General features: G+C 43.0%; 1 protein-coding gene across 2 annotated transcripts in view; it reads left to right on the forward strand.

Moving 5' to 3' along the window:
* Nucleotides 1-6,495: 6,495 nt before the first annotated feature.
* Nucleotides 6,496-22,086, forward strand: part of znrf3 (zinc and ring finger 3) — a 67,062-nt gene continuing 51,471 nt past the window's right edge. The window contains exon 1 of one of the 2 annotated variants that reach the window (XM_026186148.2): nt 6,496-6,966. In XM_026186148.2, the coding sequence (XP_026041933.1) occupies nt 6,736-6,966 (231 nt within the window). In that variant the 5' untranslated portion in view covers nt 6,496-6,735. The remainder of the gene's footprint in view (nt 6,967-22,086) is intronic. The other variant, XM_026186149.2, reaches the window with a different exon arrangement.

Below are 22,086 nucleotides of genomic sequence, written 5' to 3' on the forward strand. Positions count from 1 at the left end.
ATTATAGAAAAGGATATTACAAAAAGATTTGTGTAGGCCCACAACTGTTTCTCAGTTTGGATGCATTAGTTGATTTTTTAAAATTTATTATCACTTTAACACATTGGGAATGTTGTCATTGCAAACAGTTCATTTGATGCTTTGTGATCCAAGTCACTGTGGGAGGTTTCTGTATTAAACAACAACAACAAAAAACCCTTCCTACCAGTGGGCTCCCAACTGCTTATACAAACACAGAAACCCAGCAGTCACTGCAAGCAGATGCGGTATTGGACGGTCTTCTGAAAAAAACAAAACAAAAATCCCTAAAACTGTTCTTTATCAACGCTTTTACAAATTGCCTCTATTGTGTTAACTATTGGCATTAACTGTAAAATAAGTTTACAATTATTTCAATTATCTTAGCTTAACATAAAGTCAGTAAACTAAAGGGAATAGAGAGAATGACTTGTCTAAATCAGCCAAAACCCACATTTATAGGTTCATAACATCATCATAACTAACACTTTATATTGCCTTTGTTTAAAATCTATTCAAGAAAACTTGTTTTTATCGTGCTGGACTGCATTTTTTTAGTGGGCATTTAAAGAACCAATATGAGTTTGTTGCAAATGCAACACTTCAGTAACTCCTAAAATTAAACTTCTGCACATCAATATTTTCTGAGAGAGACAATAAAAACAGCCCTTTTTCATTTATAATCATAATAATAAAAAAAACAAACCCTGATGTTTACATCAAAGAAAACTCTTTCCCAATGTAGTTTTCTAAAGTGGAAGAAGTTACCTAAAAATGATTTTTGTGTCCACGCACATGCACGCCACTCTCCTGAGGGCTTCTCATCTGTCCCCTGTCTTGCTTCCTCTTCCACTTTCCTGCCACGTCGCCATCGGCCAAACCCCTCGCTCTTTTAATTTGTGCTCATTGATGAGATCAGTCACTTTTTCATTTTCTCAACGCCACACTTTCTGATATATTGTGCTGCAATTTTTCTTCAGATAAAGGCATGCCAACACATTGTTGTTTTTTCCTACATTGCTCACACTCCAATCAGTAGAATAGACATTTCCATGCCTGAATAAGCACTCTGCTTGCTGCTGTGTGTGGGCATTTGCATGTGTGTGTATACATATGAGAGAGATTCCTTCCATCCCTCCAGTAGTCCTTTAAGAACATGTTCCCACCTGTGTGAGTGTATCACCATTATATCCTCTCTATCCCCCATGTCTCAGAACAGATTATGAGCATTGAAGCTGACTGAAATTACTTTGAATTCTCCAAAGCCCCTAACCCCTGGGAACATACCTGTTCTTGCAAGCCTCAAATGTACAGGTGCCTCATTTCAAAAGACTACAGCCCTCCTCTCTTTTTCTCCCTCTCCCCTTTTCCTCTCTCATTTTCTCCCTCCACCCTTACGGCTGCAACTTTACCCCTCCATTGAACTAGTGGCCTATTGAAATACCTCCTCTGGTCTAGTCTGCACTTCAAAGTCGACTTTCACCCTGCAGCCAAATCCAAGGAGGCGGCCCGGTCAGGAATGAGTCCATCCCTCTGAATAATTAGGACTTCAAAGTCTGTAATATTTAGTTATGACCTGTTTGAAAACTGGAGAACCCCTTTAAAAAAATATGTGATTGATGCTGTCGTTTGTCCACAAGCTGACTGTTACTGTCTGACCAAAACTACTCACAACTTTAGTTAGATTAAGTTATCCTTTGAATTGTAAACACTTAACCTCTTTAAGCACACACGTAGTACAGTAATGGTAGTAATAGCAACTCAGTAGTTTACTTAATATTAAGCAGTTAATTGAAATTTAGGACAGTCTGAATGTTTGTTTCTGCATTTATTGTTACATTATGGCATAGTAGCCCTTACTTTTTCACATTATGAGGGCACTGTATAGTGGATAAAGTTTTTTAGGGTACATCTTCTCAACTTCAGCAGCAACTCTTTGTTTAGACACGGTCAAAACAACCTGCTGTCTTTCAAACTGAGCATCAGAAGGTGGAAGACAGGTGATCTGTGTTCCCTTGAGTGAGGTATGGGCTGAGATTTGGGCCAATTTCCTGATTCTACCATACCGATGTGCATTAAAATTTCTGAGCAAACTGGTTAAATCTATGAATAATTGAGCCAGTTCTGGAAGCAAAGGTGGGTCCAACCTGGTATTAGCAAGGTGGACCTAATAAAGTGACCAGTGAATGTATAGTCTTGTAATTGGATAAATTGGTAGTGGATGAGTTTAATTTCAATTTAATTTCAATTTTATTTATATAGCGCCAAATCACAACAACAGTTACTTCAAAGCGACTCAAGTTTTTCTCACTATTTTGTAAATAGGAAATAATTTCAGGCATAGTCTCTAATTTGTGTTCGTTGTGTTATTTAAAATAGTAACATAGACAAACTTCAGACAGGAGTACCCAGAGATTGCACTCAAAACCTCACTAGTAACCATGTAAAGCATCTTAAGGCCTGAGAAGAAATCGACCCCAGTGAGTACATAATATTTGTTGTAATCTAAGAGACTATTTTCAACAAAATACAGTCCTTTCTTGTCCTTTTTTGTTAGCTGTTCCGGCACCTACACTACCTCTGGAAAGACACACAAAAGCCTCTGCCTCGTGAAATAAATTGGTGTAAATCTCCAGTGAATCCTCAGTGTCTCCGTGGCATTTTGAGAATTAGGCTGCCCATGTATCACCAAAGACAGAGATTAGCCTACAGAAGGCGAGCCACCTTTCCACATAGCTCTTATTACCTTTTATCCTCTGGTTTCACAATAAAAGTCAGACTGTAAGTCTACAAGAAAATGACCTTACGTGTTACTGGTTGTATGAAATCAGTATTTTCTTTATGGTGTCAGTTGCTCAACTTAAAATGTGTTTTAACACAGAATAATGTTTTTTGTGAAATGTAGTCCTTATTGGACTTAAAAAAAAAAAAAAGAAGATGAAGAAAAGCAGCATTTTCTTATGTTGGGGCTACTCAGACCTAATCCTCACTCAAAACACCAAGATGGCGGCTGGCGATTGTCTGTCTTTTATGTACAGTCTATGTTTAAATCGTATTAGTGAGGGGCCTGAGCATATGTGTCATGATCCCCAAAGAAGGACCTCTTGGCATTGTTGCATTATTTCCACATTGCCACTTTAACTTCATCATGAAACCTCATTTGTTTTGGCAAGCAGTCCATAAATAATGTTTTCAAAGGACTCAAAGGAGTCTCCATCATCCCACCCTCGGTGCTGGTATTTTTCCCCAACTGTCCCCTCAACTTATAATTCGTTGCAGATCGTTTCATGAGAGTTTCCCACTGTGGTTTGTTCAGTGACATCATTGCAAACATGCAGCATACTGCGAGCCTGTTGGAGTCAGTAGTCATCCTCGTACTGGGGAAATCATAATCTGGGGGGCAGTGGGGCCCCCTAATTGCTTTGTGTAATAATACGCTGCAGCGATGCACTCTTCTGGGATCCATGAATGTAAATGCTCCCCCTCCTCATCATCTCCTTTCTTCATTAAAACATAACGTCAGCACTGTACCAACAAAGGGACAATTCACAGAGGCTGGAAGCCTGGTGCATGTGCACAAATGTTCCCTTTGGGTATTATTAGTAACCCGTGCTCTTGTGTATTTCATATTTATTTATTTATCCAGCCAAGTCAATTAAAGCCAAATTCTTATCAACAATGGCATGCTTGCAGGGGGGGAGTGGATGGGAAAACTAAGCTGCACAAAATAAACAACAGTTGTTCTTTTGCATCAGTGTTGATATAAAAAAATACAGTCTTCATGAATTACATTATGTGTATGACACTGACATTTATCCCAAAAAATGCACATCTGCGTTGTGTAAAATTGGGCAGCATCAAAAGAATGCAAAATAAATGGAGAAAATCAATCATTATTTATTTATATTTATGATCAACAGAGTAAATATTTAGTCTGACAATGCTGCAAGCATTTCCAAAACCCCCAAATGAGGTGGACTTACAGTTCAAAAATCACCAGCCCTCCCCCCCAAAGCATCAAATCCTTAAAATGTTAATTACAGTCAAAACACTTTCTTCAGCTTCAGTTTTGTTTACACCACAGAGTCAGAAGAGGAGAAGATAAAGAGTGTTTGAAAAGACAAGAGAGGAAAGTGCTGTGTGGCTTTGTAATTTCACATGAAACATCTTAAATCAGCCGAAGGATCCCACAGAAATCCCCCAACTGAATAGCTCACAGAGAGAGATGGGACAGTAATGCACAGAGCTGAGCCAGCCATCACTACTCAGAGCCGTTCTCATCCTCAGCACTCACTCAGCCTAAACAAGCAGACAGCTGATTCTTCTCAGGGTGGCCCGAGTTTAGACACTGGTGCAGATAGACCGGAGCGTCAGGAGAGGATCCGCAGCTGCTGCCGAATCTCCGAAATGTGACAATTTTTCCGCATACCGCTGAAGCAATAATCAATTTAACAAATTCAGACTATCGACCGTATATCCTTTAAATATTCTGGAAGATAAAATCTAAATGACAGGAAACTAAAAATGGAGTTTAAGCATTAAAAAGTTGCTGTGGATTGAAATCTTACAGCATCCAGCAGAGGGCAGACTTGCAATAAAAGAGGAATAAGCCCTTTAGTGAGTAATTGGATCACTGTAACTCTTCTCCTAATGCATTTTGTGGTCCTTTAGTAAGCTGATAAGGTAAATCTAATTTAATTTTGATCATTATGCCTGCAGGCAGTGCTTTCAAATTCTCATCAGTTATGTATTTATTCGGTCAAATGTGCCCGAGTTTCATTTCTGTTTAAGAGTGAGAGAAAAAGGAGAGTGTCACAAGGCAAATACGGCACATGTGGTGTGGATCAGGATTCATAAAACTGAGGGGTGTCCAATCTGATCTGTAAATTATTGTCATGCTGAAGGCGCTGAAGAACTTCTTAAGTCTTGGCTTTGAATTGCCACCCCCACACCCTCCTCTCCCCTCCTTTCTTTTTTTTTTTTTTGAGTCCAAACACATGTTGACCATCACGCTTTCCTTTCTTTCTTCCACAGGCGACTGCATTCTTGACCTGAAAAGTCCTCACAGTTGGTTTTCATAATCACACTGCCACACAGCTGACAGCAAGATGAAACCTTGTTTTCTACGCTTTTTGGGATATTAATCACTGTGCAGAGCTCTTACATTTTCTGCAAGAGGCCAGTGTGGTGAAACTACTGCAGACTAGTCTCTCCAGAGCAGAATCAGTCTTTTTTCATTATTGTTCTTTAATATTTTGAGAGGAGAAAAAAAATGGGCTAGCTTTCTGCTTCAAATATGAGGGAGCTTTACTAGACTATATTTTTTCTCGCAGCCTACATTAAAGACAGAACAATGCACGCACAGTACCATCATCACTTGCATGGTACCATGAGTGCTTTTCATGAATTGTTCAATTGCACAAAGATTCAAATTATGTTTTTTTTTTCCCTTCTAAGAATAAAAAGATTCTTATTCTCAGACACATAATGAAGCCTCACGGGCAGTGAAAGAAAAGGCAGCAGGCTGAAGATGTTCCCCAGGAGCTGGGCTGCAGGGAAATTTCACAATAGACCCTTTATTCCAGAGAGTGACTGAGTAATAATTCTTCTGCAGTAAATAACAGCAACAGTTTGTATAAAAGAGAAGTGCAGTGGACACATTTTAAAGATTAGGTTACAAAACCGACCTTTCTTAATAAATGCACAATGTATCATAAAGGCTGAATCACTACTGTAGCTTTTTTACAAAAGTCAAAATACAAAAACCACCACTTTTAAGACTGGTGCACAGATAAATGAGTTCAAGTGAGCTGCAATGAGATGAGCTGTTCATGAAAGGTTTGGATAGATAGCTATATCAAGCTAGCTTCCATATAGGTACTTCATAAAATACTATGTATATTTTTATTCAAATTTCCTTATATTTGATTGATCTGAAGCTAAAAAGTGATGGCAGACTTACTTTGGGCGTCATACTGAGAAACTACTTCTTATTAACAAACACTGTTACCTGTAAGGTAAGCGCATTTGAACATAATTGGAAAATTAGCCCTGTTAAATCACGAAGCGTCCTGAAGAGGGTAGTGTTTGTTTTAAGGTGGCACGACGGCTGAAAACTGATTTAACCGAGGACTCCGAACTAAGAAAAACGCCACCGGGCAGCCACGGAATGCTAATGGGAATAAATATACGGACTGTAATTCGTATTTAACTCGAGTGACTCAAATAACTTTGAAATTTAACCTGAAACAACAACAAGTGCCTCTTTCAGTGCGCAGTGAAGTCAATGGTGCCTCCTTAACAGAGTGCTGGCACTTCGGAAAGGGGAGTGCAAAGGAGAGGGTCAGAACGAGTGGTGGGTGGGGATAGAGCCCTTTTGGGAGAGAGAAAGAAAAAACTAAAAAAAAAAAAATCACGTGTTTAGAGATCAAAGGAGATCCGCTTTGTAGAGGAGGAGGAGGAGGGTGAGAAAAAAGAGGGAGAGAGAGGGAGGGAGCGAGAGAGCAAGGGAGAGAGGCAGCGTTTGCAGGCAATGTAATTGACAAGGCTCGCAGTGGTGAAATAAACACGCTTCAGCCAAGGCTCAGTTTTTTATTGCACAATTTTGACTCTTGACGCATCGCCCGCACAGCGCACAGACCTGATTTCGATTATTTTCACCCGATTAATTCATCCGTGTGAAATTATGTCCCGATCGGCGCAGATCCAGCCGGCAAGATGATGATTTTACCAAGGAGAGGCTCAGATCGTGTGCCCGACTCGGTGGTCTTGGTGATCTTGGTGGTCGCCGCTTCTCTTGGTACCGTCTTCGCCAAGGATACAGCCTTTGTGGAAGTGGTTCTGTTCGAGTCCAGTCCCAATGGAGATTATACTACTTACACGACTGGCTTGCAAGGACGGTTCTCCAAAGCAGGAGCCACTATCAGCGCGGAGGGGGAGATCGTTCAAGTACGTGCAAAGTGTCCTTTTTCTTACTGGGGGGGATGACAAGCGGCGGTCCCGAGCAACGCTACCGGGACCCGGGCTGTAATTTAACCAAGCTGCCCTCCTAGAAACTTTTTCCGCTGGGACTTAGGGGTGCTGACAAGAGTTGTACATGGTGTGTGTGTGTGTGCGGGCAGTGTGTGTGAGGATGGTAACGAAGCTTGCAAGCATATGCGGTCACAAGATGGCTCCTATCTTGTGGAATTCATTCACAGGGAAAACATGCTCTTGCAAGTTATTTTGTTGATGTCTGGAGCTCACTTGAACGCGCCTTACATTCAGTCGCTCTCACTCTGAAACACACGCATTTCGGAGCAGTTTTCTTAAATAGCTACAACCCTACCACCGCCTCCACAAAGTTTGCAAACTCGTAGCGAGCAGGCGTTACGCATTTCGCAAGGGCCACTATTAAAACACTACGAAGCCACTATTTGTGCGTATTTAGCACTTTGTCCGTGTCAGAGCTGAGCCGCGTTTTTATATTAGCTTTAAAACCACCCAAAGCAAGTTTTAATAGTGGAATAGGTCTGCTTTTATTGACCGGACCAACGTGTAAAATAACCCCACGTCCCGCCGTGGTGCAGCCGTCACCACTACATTTGTAGTGGCACGTTTTTGGATAAGGCTCACTTGTAACTATTTCAAGGCTCCGGAAACACAAATAAATAAGAATAGAGTGCGTAGTAGTCGTGGAAGAAGCATCCCGGTTCCATCTTTAACTTCCTGGCCTCAGACATGACAAGTGCACTTGGCTGGAGCTGGCTATGCTTGGACCAACTCTGTGTGGGAGTCGCTAAAATATGAAGCTTCTCTTAAGTGCCAGAAGGATGTATTTGATGTTTTATTATTCTTGCCTAATGTGCTTGGACACTGTTTTTAAGAGTTTGGGTTCTGGTTATGTGCAAAAGCTTTGATGTTTAATGTTATATTTCCTAACCTCTAACATGTCCTGGATCAGGGGGTGCACAGCTCTTTGTGGGCGATTCAAAGCCACTCAAATGTAAAGCAGTTTTTGAATGGCCTGTGTCCTCTCTTTGAAGCTTGATGCAGTAACTGGGAGATGTTTGTAAAAGCCAGAGTGCAGCAAATGCCCCCATATGAAGGCAATGTGCATAAAGTTTGTCAGCAGTTGCATTGTGATCAGAGACATCATTTCAATATGGGTGTCAGTGAGCTCATCAGTAACCCGGAAGCCACAGCAATAATCATTCCTGACCATTTGTTTTTGCAGGGTATAGGACAGGTCGTGGTGGATCTGAGGCTTAATCAGGTTCAGCCTCAGTTGTGTTGTTGCATTGCCGTCATGCTCTCCAGTCAGCCAGACAGCTAGTAGCACCCTGCAGCCATCCCTCACTTCTCTGCAACAGTGTAGTCAGCTACTCTGCAGCATCTTTTGAGTGCACATTTTTGCTTCCCCCCCCCTAAAAAAAACATAGGCTCTTATTTTGAAATAAACACGATATGTGGAGATCAAAGGCAGGGATACTCAGCACACAAATGGGCCCTGTTTATACACAGTGATGGCCATTTGGCGCCACTCGGTAACCACACAGAATTGTCGGACCTCAGCTTTACATTGAAAACCACATCTATTTAGGTTTGCTTTCTTTGCTAACATGGCCTCTGACCACTTAGAGACAGCTTATATTTTGTCAGGCTATAATGAGGGGCAGTTTGTCCGGCCCGAGCACGTCTTGAATTTCCTATTTTACCAAAGATTTATGTAAGTTGAAACTGACAATGAATGACAATCATACATCGTGAGGAGTATAATTTAAAACTAGTATCCAATTTCCTACTTTTGAATTCTATACTTGTAAAATAACATTGCAGGAATGTGTTGGGAAATTTCTGTGGTGTTGTTTTACACTGGAATTGGGTTAAACTCAAATATTTAGGTTCTTGTCTCTGGTGATGTCGGCAGCCGTTGCACTTGTCCACTTTCAAGGCTTTCGAGTTCAGCGAATAAGAAGCTCGCTTAAGTCTTCCTGAGGTTTGTGGAGCCCTCTGGTCCTCTGTTTGATCAGAACCCTGAGGGGTTTGCGCTACCTTAATTGTGTGTGTATAATAGCGGTCAGACCTCAGCAGGTATGGGTTCAGATTCCGGGGAAAAGTGGGGGGGCCTTGGCAACACTCTTGAGCAAAGACCCAACCGCGATCACCACTCGTACGCTCCGGACTCTCGTTTTGCTAATTCCCTAAAGCTAACACCCCCGCTGATCTGACTGAAGAGTGCAGAAAACAGTGGCACACGCTCCTGGGGCCAAAAATAATAAATTAAGTTAATTTGCTTCTTGCGCTCTTCTAAAAGGGGGGGAGGCATGATGACGCATATCTGGCCACAGTGCCAAACCCCAGGCTTCCCAAGGCAGCTCCCTAATTGCTACAGTTCAGCTCCATAATAGCAAAGTAATCAATGTCTCCTTAAATCTGTGTGTGTGTGTGTGTGTGTGTGTGTGTGTGTGTGTGTGTGTGTGTGTGTGTGTGTGTGTGTGTGTGTGTGTGTGTGTGTGTGTGTGTGTGTGTGTGTGTGTGTGTGTGTGTGTGTGTGTGTCAACAGGCGTGACAACTTTAAGAGTGTATTTACAGCATCAACTCAACTTGGGTTCTAGGCAACCAGAGCACAGGTAGTTAATGGTTTTCACCTATTGTCCCAGATGAAAATACTTGCCTTATAGGCTACTATAATGAAGGAAAATGAGCAATTAATTAAATGGGGGAAAGCCCAATTTGGATCACCTGCGATTGAACTACTGAATATTCGATTTCTTGTTTTGCAGTCTTGCTGTACTTTTCCACGGGTTAGCGGCAGCTCAGACTTCGGTTAAACCTTTAATGCAGGGCATTGACGGCACAACCAAATCATTCCCTGGTTGATTCAAGTAGGTGCGTTTCTCACACTGGCAGCAGATCCTGCTTCTGCATTTACCGATAGTTTGATTTCAGAAGCCTAAACACTCAGTTAGGCTTCTCATCGCTGTGCTGTTTTCATTCTGATCGCTGTTGACAGCACTCGCACGGCATTTCTGATTAGAATGGATTTAATACGAAGGGAAACGCCATCTGCTGCTCATCACTCTTTATTGTCTCTCAAACGCCAAATCATCTTTCCTGTAGCGAGATGAGCTTCGATGCACTGCATGAGTTCACATCTGCCTCTGATTTCCAGCGGGCCCGTGCTGTCAGCATGTGAGTGAAGAGCTGAGGCAGGGACGTGGCAGGGGCATGCAGGGGACCAGATGGAACTCATAGTGTCATCGGCCAGAACCAGAGGGAATAACGTGGCTCTTGCCTGCTTTCTCTCAGAGGGGACACAGAGCATCCCCTGAATCCCACGTCCAGAAGCACCCAGAACCCCATTTGCCTTTGGGCTTCATCTCCATGCATATGAACACTGCGACTTCTTTCAAGGTGGCAGTTTTGGGGGGGGTTTGTTTTTTGTCTTGTGCAGGGGTAAAGTGGTGGTTTCAACGAAGACAACGATGAGCTTAAATACTGGAGCTCCTACCTTGGAGCTGGCAGGAGTTGTGTCGCGCTGCATTTAGACTATAATGAGAGCTTTAGTGGTTTAAGGAATCCAGCGCGCTTTCTCGCCACAGCCTGGAAACCCCAAGAGGCCATAATGGGCCGGTCCCAGACGGTAGGTGCCAGGGACCGGGCCACTCCCAGCGCCAAAGCAACAGTAGCAGTACACAAATGCTGGTTTAAAAGGTTAAAAGTGCTGCTCCCTACTTTTTTCCATTTATTGGCTTGGCGGTCGCAGCTGTATTTTAAGTGCTATCGTCTCTTAACCGCCACCCTGTTTCACTTTCATGTCCCAGCCAAAGTAATTTGAGGCTGCGTTTCTCCCCTTTTTGGAATAGAACAGACTAAACTGTTTTGCTCTTTCTCTTGCTTAACACCCCCCTCTTATATGCACAAACTCATCCCACACCTTTGCGCTGGTCTTTTTGATGCATCCGCTGACTTCAAGTTGAAGCTCAGGTGAACTGGGCTGATATTGAATTGCGCTGCCCCTGGATCTTAGTTTCAGACCGTTCCCCACCTCTGTGTCCCACTTATCCTTGCTCCAGTGGCAGCCTGATGATTAGGATACAGAAAGTCAGTTCATTCTTGAAATAAATCTCAGGGTTGCATTTACTTCCCTAAAGTCAAAACATAACTAAAAATTCCTTTATCGTCTAATGTCTTTAAATTTGGCTGAAAAACAGCTCAAATGATAGATTTCCATGTTCCCCCCCCCCCTCCCCCCCAGATCCAATAATAGTAATTTCAAAGAAGTGTGTGCCAAATGGTAATGATTACTTTTAGTCAATATTGAGATGTCTGTCAATCTTGAAATGCCTGACTTCCTGTTTTGATCACGTAGTACTTGTCCAAACTTCTTTCAACTCAGAAATGCTGCTTCTCCAACCCTCAACTGTTGTTTTTCTCACCTGCCGCTGGCTCTGTTGCTCTGTCTTATCTTCCTGCGCTTGCCTCTCCGAGCCTCACATTTCCACCAAATGCACAGCTCCACCTGGAACAAGTGCATGTTGGTACTGGTGGCCCCAGTAGCTATGTTAGTTTCCACTGGGCTGAATGGCTGAGCTTATCTTTGATGTTCAACTCCAAGAGAGATTAGCAGTCAGCGTGATGCTTGCGGCTGCCTCCTCTCCAGCATCCATCCTCTTCCAGAGTAACTTTGTTCACCCGAGTCAGTCCTCTCCTGACATGAGCTCAGACATGCAATCTATTGATTGCATGTCTGAGCTCACTTGTATGAAATTCTTGCATATGTCCTCTGTATTGCAGTTGAGTGATGAGGAAATATTTATTCATATTTCCCCCAAGGTTATGATTTTTCTTTGATGCTGCCTGTCTTAAGTGAGGGTTTTTCAACCCCACATTTGTGACAAGTTAAAGATGAAGAGAAGTCCTGAGTAGAGTTTTCACTTTCTGAATAACCCCTGGCGTGTTAGCCTGGTCTTTGATGAAATGGTGCTGAAAGGCCCAGTTCATCCTCTCTGCCCACATTTTTATCTACTGACACAGAGGGTCTCCAAAACAAAGGCTAAAGGGTCGAGGGTTATGAAATGACAATGCTCACAGTAGCTCATCCAGGCAGAGGAATGCTTTGTTGTCGGCAAGGAATGTGCTGACTAACTGTAGAAGGCCACAATGCCACTCGCCCCTTTTGTTGTACTTTTTTTTTTGCCAGTGAAGGTAGCTGTGCAAAGAGTTTCACTCTTAGCCCTGCACTCCGTCTTCTTTTCATCCTTCCTAAGTATATTTACTGTCATTGTTCCCTCACTCGTCTTGTTTGTCTTTCATGAAAGGAGAAGTCTTATCTCAGATCTTTCCGACTCATCCAAGTTCAAGAACACCGGGTTCAAAGTTCTTTCTTTTGTGTACATCATTATATAATGACGAGCCTCATGTGTAAGAACAAAAACACTTGCACACAATGGTGCTATTAATATGTGAAGATCCTGCCCTTTTGTGATCCATAGTTCTGTCAGGACCTCTATAGTCTAAAGGAGATTGTTATTTCAATTTGCAGACATTTATATTTACCAACATGACTCCATTTATGGGAGGACAGAGCATACAGGGAACGCATAGGGTGGCGGAGCAGATGTCAAAGGCGACAGATATGAACCTGCTTAAGGCATTAAAAGGAGGTGCTGGGGTGCATGTGGGTTGCAATGTAGCTTGCAGATGCAAAGCAAAACAAACAGACAGAATGAAGCAAATAAATGCACCTTATGTGACATTTACCCACCGGGTGTATAGAAGGATATCAGCTGACTGTTCAGCTTATACAAGCTGACACTGAGATCAGCTGCTCTGACAGAGTTGCAGTTAAGCTCGACTTTGTGGCCTAGCTGAACTAACTCTGCTCGATTTTAATTTCTGTATGGTTCAGTGAAGCAGAAACATGTTTTGCGTGTCAGATCAACCTCGGTTTTTGCACCATATTAATGTTGTGAATGCTCCCCCTGACAGCCTGTATATGAGAAATTCCCCCCAAAGGTAATGTACAGGGGTGCCATATGGGGATAAATCCATTTCAGGTGGAAGCTCTGACCTCATTATGTTCATCTATACCCTCCCATCGTAGACCACTGTGAGGCTCCTTTTGTGTCTGCAGGTAGTTGTTCCAGTAATGAGGACGATGCAGGCTGTAACACAATGAGGTCAGAGGTATGATGGATTGGTCTCGCTTGGTCAGATGTGAACAAGCTGGGTTATCTGTGTAATTTTTTTTTCTGGCACAGCACTGCATGTCTCTTGGCTCTGCAATGAATATATCACTGCATTTTCCCACCTCCTCCTTTTCCTGTTGCTAAACATGCGCCTTGGATTCTGAAGTGAAAAATTGACTCTATTTTTATATTGTCCCTGTTTCATGGGGATTCTGAAGGTATTGGGGACACAGGGTTTTCTGCTATATGTTGCCTGTAATGTTTGCTGAAGGACTATCCCCAGGAAAACTCATTTTCATTTAAGATGAATCACTTTTTCTGTAGTTGTAAGAGTAAATTCTTTGCCAACGTAAAACAGATTTATCTCCTGAAATCCCAAAGGGTCAGGTGAATTTTTTCCATTTTATGAATCTGCAAATGTAGAATCTTCACTGACAAACTATGCCAATAAAAGCTCCTTGGTACAGCCTAGGGCCTCTGCTTCTTCTCTTCGATCCCTGCCGGCAGCTCAGGCCACGCAGCAGCTCTGTCCAGCCCTTGGACCCTGAACAGGGCTGATCAGGGAGGGGCCTGCGGGGCTGGGTGAATAGCTGCCGGGAGTCATGCTGCGGGTGTAAACCACATGAATGTGCCGCCTGAGCAGATAGGATCAGGCGAGGCAGGGAGGCCTGGGAGGCCACGATGCTCGGCGCAGCACCGCGTGCTAACATCAAAGGCAGTGCGGAGGTGGGGGTGGAGGGGAGGCGGAGAGAGGAAGAGAGCGAGCGAGGGCTGGGCCAAACTCTTCAAAGGCCTCTCTGACTAATGCCGGGCCTGATATGTGTCGCCACAAAACCGAGTGATGATGCAATTGCAGGCCCCCGAGCTAAATCCGCTCCCATACAAATAAAGATGGAGGTGTTCCCTTGCACAAGCACGGTGAGAAAAATACTTTGAGTGTTTGACTGAAGCCTGAGCACCTTGCAGGTGAAGGTGTTGGGTCACCCTCTGACACTGCTGCTGGATGAATCCCAGTGGGGGGAAAAAGGAACAGGAAATGGATTTAGTGTGATTTCAGTGGATGGGTACATGCACGGGGCGTTTCTAAAGTATACAACAGGTGAAACAGAGTTGACTTTGTTCTTTGTAAAGTTTATACAGGTCTTGTGTTTACATGTGTGAGATAGCGTGTACTTCTCTTCTAATGTGCATGACTACAGATCCCTTCAAAATGCCCCCATGATAATCAGGCTGATAACTCATTGACAGCTCTCATGACAGTTGCGGAGCACACGCTGCTGGAGAGTATCTCCGTTGTTGACAGCGCACAACAGTAATTTGCTGTTGTTGATTCAGTATGCCAGAGGTTATTTGCATGCCTCCGATTGAAGTTATCTTTTCCTCGTCCTTGTTTTGCGAGTGCATGTTCCCTTTGAAGTTAAATTAGTACTAAACAGCTGCACTTTATTTCATTTGAAGTCCAGCCTTTTAATTCCTCCATCCTGGGGTCGGTTTCACAAGTCAGGACTGCAGCACAAAGCCTTTGTTGCTGGTTAGAAAAAAAGAGGCTTCAGCATTTTCAGCAATGAAGGCTGTAATGCTGCAGCTCAAGGCTATTGCAGCAAATTGCTAATATACTTACATGGAGGGTGGAAAAAACTGAATTTGTATCAAAGCTTTCCTTTATTGCTACAAATGGCAGTTCATTTCTGATTTTTTTTTTTTTTCCTCCCAGAAACTGATTTTTAAAATATTCTCTAACCCAAAGACATATGGTGTTCTGCTTTTCATTCTAACCTGTTGTTTTACTGGTGTTCCAGCAGTTAAAATGCTCAGTTACACTGGAAATGTTCCTTATGTGGTCAGCACATCATCAGTGAAAGCCTCATTAGCAAAATAGCCAGCAGTTTCACATAATTGTATCCACACTGAGACTTTTGTGCTGCTGGGAGAGCGAGGGGCAGAAAGCGTGGCGAACCACTGTGAGTTATAGATTGCGTTGGCCCTGTTTCAGTGTCAGTTTGCAGGTGCCATTGCCTCTAAAGTGCTGCTGTTAGGTGGATACTGCAATTGAACCTCACGCTGGGGAAGAAGTGCTGTCTAAGTCTTGCAGCCATTATTGGAAGGCTTACATGGTATATCCAATACTACATGTTAGATATTCTGTCCAAGCCAATATTATACAAAATGTTATGGGAACTCTGTAGAAGAAAGCTGTATTTTTATAATGCAGTACTATCAGTCATGATTTTCTTCACTAATATCAGTGTAGATATTTTAAAATGAGTTTTTATTTCAACAACATTGCACTAGAGGTATATTTTGATGAACGAGACGCCTGATCTGTAATTAAATACATTAAAACATCGTCATGATCAGTTTGGCTAATAGATGCGACTTTTTATGCCATGCAAATTTTTTCTGCATTACTCCAGACCCCACCCTTCCCCACCACCTGTACCCCCCAGGCTCAGCATGAGCCTGAGGTTTATGAAAAGGTTAGGATAATTACTCCTGGCCAGCTGTGTCCATATCTTTCTCCTTGCAGTCCATCTGTTCACCTTTCATTGTTCTTGCATATTACTGTCAGGAAAAATGTCAAGACTTTCTCCCTTTTTTTTTTTTCTTTTTTTTTTTTTAAAGCATATGCCACAGCTTACAGCTCGCTAAATAAGCAAAATAAAATGGAGGACATCATTATTGTTGTCAGTATGCTTTCTCTATTTCACAACTTCTCTTGTATTTATCTAGATTCATCCTTGTGTCACGCATCATTGTAAAAGCTGCTCTTCCCATTTTTAGCAATTTCATAAAAGGCCAAGGAGATATGCTTTGTTTCCCCCTTCTCCCCTGACACTGTATGGGCACTTTGTTCAAACACACTTGGCTCACTAATGACAGCATGTCCTCGGACATGTCAAGGAAATCTAGATTCTCAGAATTCTGTTTTAAGAGAAAGGAGAGCTGGAGTGGGAGAGGATGGGAATGACAGAAAAAGACAGGCCAATACAGCCCTTTGCTATTCTGTCTGCATCCCACAGGCATGTGACATAGTCAAATTGTCACCCCCAGGGTGACATGCATCCCACAGGCATTTTGAAGTAAACACATCTCAGGGAATGTGGCCTCGCCATATTGGAAGCATCTTTTTAGCTCTCATATAATGAATGCAGGAGGATCTGAAGGTTGTATTATTTATGCATAAGAAAAAGCTCTGATACTTTTATGATCTAAAAGTAATGATGCTTGTGATCTGAGCATCATTGCAGGAGTAGTTTGACACATTGGGAATGGATGAGAGGATCAACAAAACATCACTGTCATTTTTATACTGTCACTTTATACAAAAAAACCCCAAACAAGGCAAATGACACCAAATTTGTTTTTAATGCACTTTTTTTAGGTGCTGCGAACTTTATGCAATAATTTCAGTTTTTTCACAGAAGTTGTAAACTAAATAAAACTTTCAGATGTTCCCATTGTCTTTATTATGAAGCATGCCCTGTAGCCTAATAAAAGATACATAAATGTGAAAATTATTATGGAAATGTTGCAGTCTGATGGCTGGAGTAAGATTAGGTGAGACCCATTTGGCATTATTTTTGTTTTAAACCTAACTAAGTTGGCAACCTGAGGGCTCTTATTAAAGCAATCATCTAAAGGCTATTCTATAACATGCTAATGAATGGTCATAGTGCACAGTCAGTAATGTGTTGGCGGGAAAAAAAACAGCAACATGAGGCCAGACTGGGTTTATTAGCTCAGACTTCCACACCAGAGCTCACAGCGTATAATGTTGCCAAGACAAGGCCGGGAGTCCAAGATACTACATTGGGTGGATGTTGTATGACCAGCAATCTCAACATAAACAAAAATATAGGAGCTGCTACCTTATGGTGCTTTTGAGGGGTAGCGAGTGGGTACATGTATGCTTCAGTAATAACCCTTTTTGTGATATTAGATGTGCAGTTATGTTGTCTCGACTCGCTGTCGAGCACTCAGGGCTTTTGTGCTTGCAAGAGCCACACTTGTCTGTCCTAATCTTAATTAGCTTCAAACCAAAGCATCCGGTCTCAAAGGCGGTGAGGGTTGTTAAATTCAGAAAATATGAATCCATTAACATTAATCAGAATCCATCTGCAAAACTTAAAATGCTGTGCTTCCTGACAGCTGAGTCAGTCACTTTGTCAGTTGGGCTTCCAGTAAAAATCTGGATGGGAATTTCTCAGAAAGGCTTTTATGTGAATTCTCCATAATGGCTTTACACCCCACTGAGGTTTTTCAGTAGTGTTGCCACCAAATGATAACGGGTGATAACAAATTAAGGTGCCTGTTACGACATTTCCTAAATTTTATGTTTTGATTTAACACGAGTTTATCCTTGTGCCTGTTTTTGAGCCGTTTCCTGTTGGCAACCGCACATTATCCATTTCGGTCAGCTTTCCTGCAGCACTGCCTCAAGCTAAGCTCATGGACGGAGGATTTGGGAAGGTACTGATGCATACATTTGTCATAATTACTGTTTTGCAAAAGCTGGAGTTTGAATCGCCCAGGCAACGGGAAAGCTTCAGAATTCAAATTAGAGTGTGGGATTGAGCTTTAAGTTGTGGAGAAGGGCTTTTTTTCAGCTTTTTGGTTACTGCATCCAGGAAGTCTCCATCATTTTTGCAGTCTGCCCCCCCGCTGATTGGTCTTGGTTGCTTATGTATTAAAAGCTTGAGTTGGCATGGCACTTCTATCCTTGTGAGTTGAGGCAGCATGGAAGAAAGGTGAGGATAACGCAACAGTCCTCTTCACGGGCATGAAAGCATCTTAAGCCAGTTACACATATAATTGTGTCATAAAAAAATAAACAGCTGTGAATGCAAGTGCGTTTCTTTTGCTCGTTCCTTCTCTTGGTTCTTTCTCAGTGTCTTTTCGCTCCGTCTTGTGTCTCTGTTCCGCATGGGAGGGGAAGGAGGAGGGTGTATAAAAGTGGGACCACACATGCTGTGTCAATGTTTGCTGGAATAATTAGAGACAATGTGGGCCAATAACGGGAGGAGTGCAGTAACCTGAACTCACTTTGTTCTGCCCCAACAGCAACACAAAAGCCTTTCACAGATGCGCAGATCCGCAGGCTGAGAGCAAGAGCAACTGCACTTTTAGCCGGCGCGCTGCAGAGCTCTGAGGATCAGCAGGAAAATGGATTGGTTTCTATGGAACTGCTCTCATTTCACTATTTGTGCCAGCTCAAAGTGATGCTGATGTCACTCTAAAGGCCTTTTAAGCACTGCCTGAACGTCCCTGCCACCAGGCCCAGAAAAACAACCCTACCCCTTGTCACCCTCCCCAGTCTTCCAACACATGTCCCTGGCTTAGAGGACCCTCTTTAACTAGAGGATATCCGGCCGCTCGGTATGCAAAGAGCCTGTGGATTCCTGACGCGAGTGCTAAAGCTGGACTCAGAGGTGACTTTCAGCGTAGCCAGACAACTGTTGGATTAACACTTTGCGTTGAATCTGAGCCAATAGGAGGCAGCCTGGCCAGGGGTAGGAGGTACTGGGTTAAATGCAGGCTAATAGACTGCTTTGTAGCATATATGATGGATTAGATTTTAAGCATACCAGAGCTGCTTGTGTCCTGCATAATTTAACACAAAGTAAAATAGAAAGTTTTTTTTTTTCTCAGCATATAATTAAAATGAGACAAATGAACATTTGTGTTGTACTTAAGGACACAAAGTGTTTTTAGTGCGGACGGGAATCAGATTTTGTGCCGAAAGAACCGAGCTAATGATCGTGAAGCGTTGCCTGTGCTGTGGATGTTTCTGACTGTAACAGAGTGACCCGCTGCTGTGCTCACACCCCGGAGATGGACCAACTGGTTTGTCCCCTCTGGTGTCCATCTTGAAAGGGGACACCGCTATGGGATGCATACATCCCCTGGAGGTTACTGGTGTCATTGTGGCACCTGTCTCCTCCACTCTTTGCCTGTGTCAACAGCTCAGATTTATTTACATTCACAGTTTTCCCTTTTCCAGATCTGGAATCAGCAGAAGATCCGTTTGTGAGATCTGGAGGTTTGTCAGTTGATGGAGTTTATGAATGTATTTATTTTATAGCTAAACCACTCCCCCCGAACACTGCACCCTTTCTCTCTTGTTTGCGAAATACAACAACAACGTTGTACACAGCGATCTTCTTGTGTGGATGCAGTACTATGTATTTATGCTACTTCTAGTGTTTCGATATTTATAGGTACTTGTCTGTGAGCTTGATTGCAGTTCAATTTTTGTTTTTGTTTTTTTCCACAAACCACATGCATCCTGAATCTCAGAAGCAGTGGGTTTGGTTCAAAAATACACCTTAAAGACTTAATGCAGTTTCCCTGCAGGACTAACGTGTGTTTTTAAGTCTTGCAACTATTCATATTTAGTATTTTTCAGTTTTGTGTGACAGAGTGTAATCTTATCTCTGCTTTTAGCTGCGGGATACACAACAGCTTTCATTTTATTCTCTTCCACCCGGTGTTCTCCTCTAATCAGTCTCAGATTCTCACTTTGCCTCCTTGTCATTCTCTTCTCTTACTCCTTCAAGGCTTGTTTTCCTCCTTTTTTCCACCCCCTCCTTCTTCTATCTCTCTCCTTGTCTTTCCATTCCACTGGGCTGATGTTCTTTTCTGTGCTCCTGGCTCGCAATGTGTTCCTCATCACAGCTTGCGTTTCCTCTTATCTGGCGTTCTTTTATCAGTGGCCGCCACACATGCCCGAGAAAAAGGGGAGGGGGAGGTTTGGGGGGCTGATGTTATCAGCAGGTGGAGATTTCACCACAAGAGTTCGGGGGCCCAGTGTGGCCAGAGGAGGGCCATGCCGGAAAGGCTCTGACATGGGAGCCAGCAATGTAAATTCTTTACAGTGCAGCCTCACTGTCATCTAAACACCTGCCTTTTTAGTTACACAAGTAAGCTTTCTGCATGACACTTGGAGAGAGTGTAAGCATTTGGCAAATGGGACGTCGACAAGGTTGAAGCTGTTTTGCCTTTTGTTCTTTCACCTGCTCAGCCAACAAAGAGCACAAGTGTAAATAGTCTTTTGCAAAAACAAAACTGCTGCAGCGATTGTAAAAGTGTCATTTCACTCACATGTGGCCAATGAGAGAATATACCTTAAAACAGGTGCAAAGTATATTTAAAACCTTACATTAAGTTCTAATTGGCATCCGGTTTCAATGCAAAGTAGCGGCGTATGTCAGGTCTGTGCATCACAAAGAAGATAAATCCTTGACATGGAGGGAAAGGAGAGCAGGGATGGTAGGGATAGACCGGCGGGTAAACCAAAGCACAGGCTCACAAAAGCCTAAAATGATATCGCTGGTGGATATCTGGATGCTTGGGATGCCTTGGATGGCTGCTGTACACTTTTGGCTTTGTCTTTGCGGGGATGAATAGAGGCCTCTGTGGTAGTGATGACAGGCTTCTCCAGGCTGGGCCCTGGTTGGCTGGCAGACTAGGTGCTGAAGGTCTGGAAGATTCAGCTCTCTCGTAGGGGCAGAAGCCCGACAAAGGATGCTGATCGTCCAGGTTCGCCTCACAAAAGACGCTCTGTTCTTGGCCTGCCCTTGTTATTGTGACATGCCTGTTACATTCATACACATGAGTTTAGCTGAGACCGACACACCCACAGCACCAAGTATAATAGCCACCTGTGTGGGGATATACTTAGTTATGTTGGTGTTGTTGATTTTTGCAAGGGGCTCCAGAGACTGACTTTTCTTGGTGCAAAAATAAGTCAGTTTGTATAGAAGTCTATGAGGAAATGATCCTGTGTATTGCCTGACTCAGTAGACACTTGACTAAGTAACCAAGTTTATGGTCTAAATAACTAGTTCCAGGTCTCATGTAATACAAAATGATGTTTTTGTTAATGAAGCTTCTTTTTGCATTAAAAAAGATCAAAAGCAGGGTATGCTTTTGTTTAAGACTTTGGCTTTGTGGTTTGCACATTCTCAAAACAAGCACAAGGTCCCTGGTCTAATCCCAGGGGGGATACATGAATCCCTTTGGGGTTACATCAGGAAGGGCATCCGGCATTAAAGCTCTGTCAAATCAAACATGCAGGGCTGCCCACTGCGGCAGCCCTTTGTGAACAAGGGAACAGCTGAAAGTAGCAGCTTCTTCTTTGTGATTGACAAGGCTCTACTATACAAGTGGACAATGTGATTTCTCCATCAGGTCCTACCACCTTACTGGTGACATCTGGTTTCAAAACAAGAAGATGGAGCAAAATGCCCAAGTCAGGAGGCTTAAAAAGGGGACATCATGTATCTCATGCAGTTCATGGAACAGATGTAAGATATTAATAAAAACTGAAAGCTGTGATTCCTTTGACTGTGGGCCATTGAGCTGGTTTAAAGCTGATATGAAGTTGGCAGATAAGCCCAAAAGAGTATTTTCACAAAGAAGGCGCTGCAATGGCCTTAAAAGAGGTTTCATCATTGTATCATCCACCTTTGCTTAGATGGCCAGTGAGGTAAACACACTGCTCACTGTACTGTGCATCTTATGTGTTTACATGCTAGCTGGGGGCACTAATAGCTGAGACTAGTTGCAGTCTTTTCATGTTTTTTATTTCAAATTATTAACAAAGAAAGGAGAAGCTGTTTGGGGCTTCCAGGCTTGATGCATAAAGAGTGAAAGTTCTCCCAGACCCTTCACATGCCCCTTCGGGTCTATGCCAAATGCCCCTCTTAGAGATTCGTGGAGCCTCTTTGATCCTTATTCTTTCCTCCCAGCTGGGAGGCCAGAGGATGCAAACAGCCCTTTTCCAAGTCACACATTCTTTCCTAAGGACCAAGAGGTCCTGACCCATAGCTGCAGTGGAATTTCATATACAGAAATAGGCCAAACTTGCCAGGCCATTTGAATGTCCAGCCATCCG

This window comes from Astatotilapia calliptera, chromosome 12 (genome assembly GCF_964374335.1).
Source record: "Astatotilapia calliptera chromosome 12, fAstCal68.1, whole genome shotgun sequence".
NCBI classification, from domain to species: domain Eukaryota; kingdom Metazoa; phylum Chordata; class Actinopteri; order Cichliformes; family Cichlidae; genus Astatotilapia; species Astatotilapia calliptera.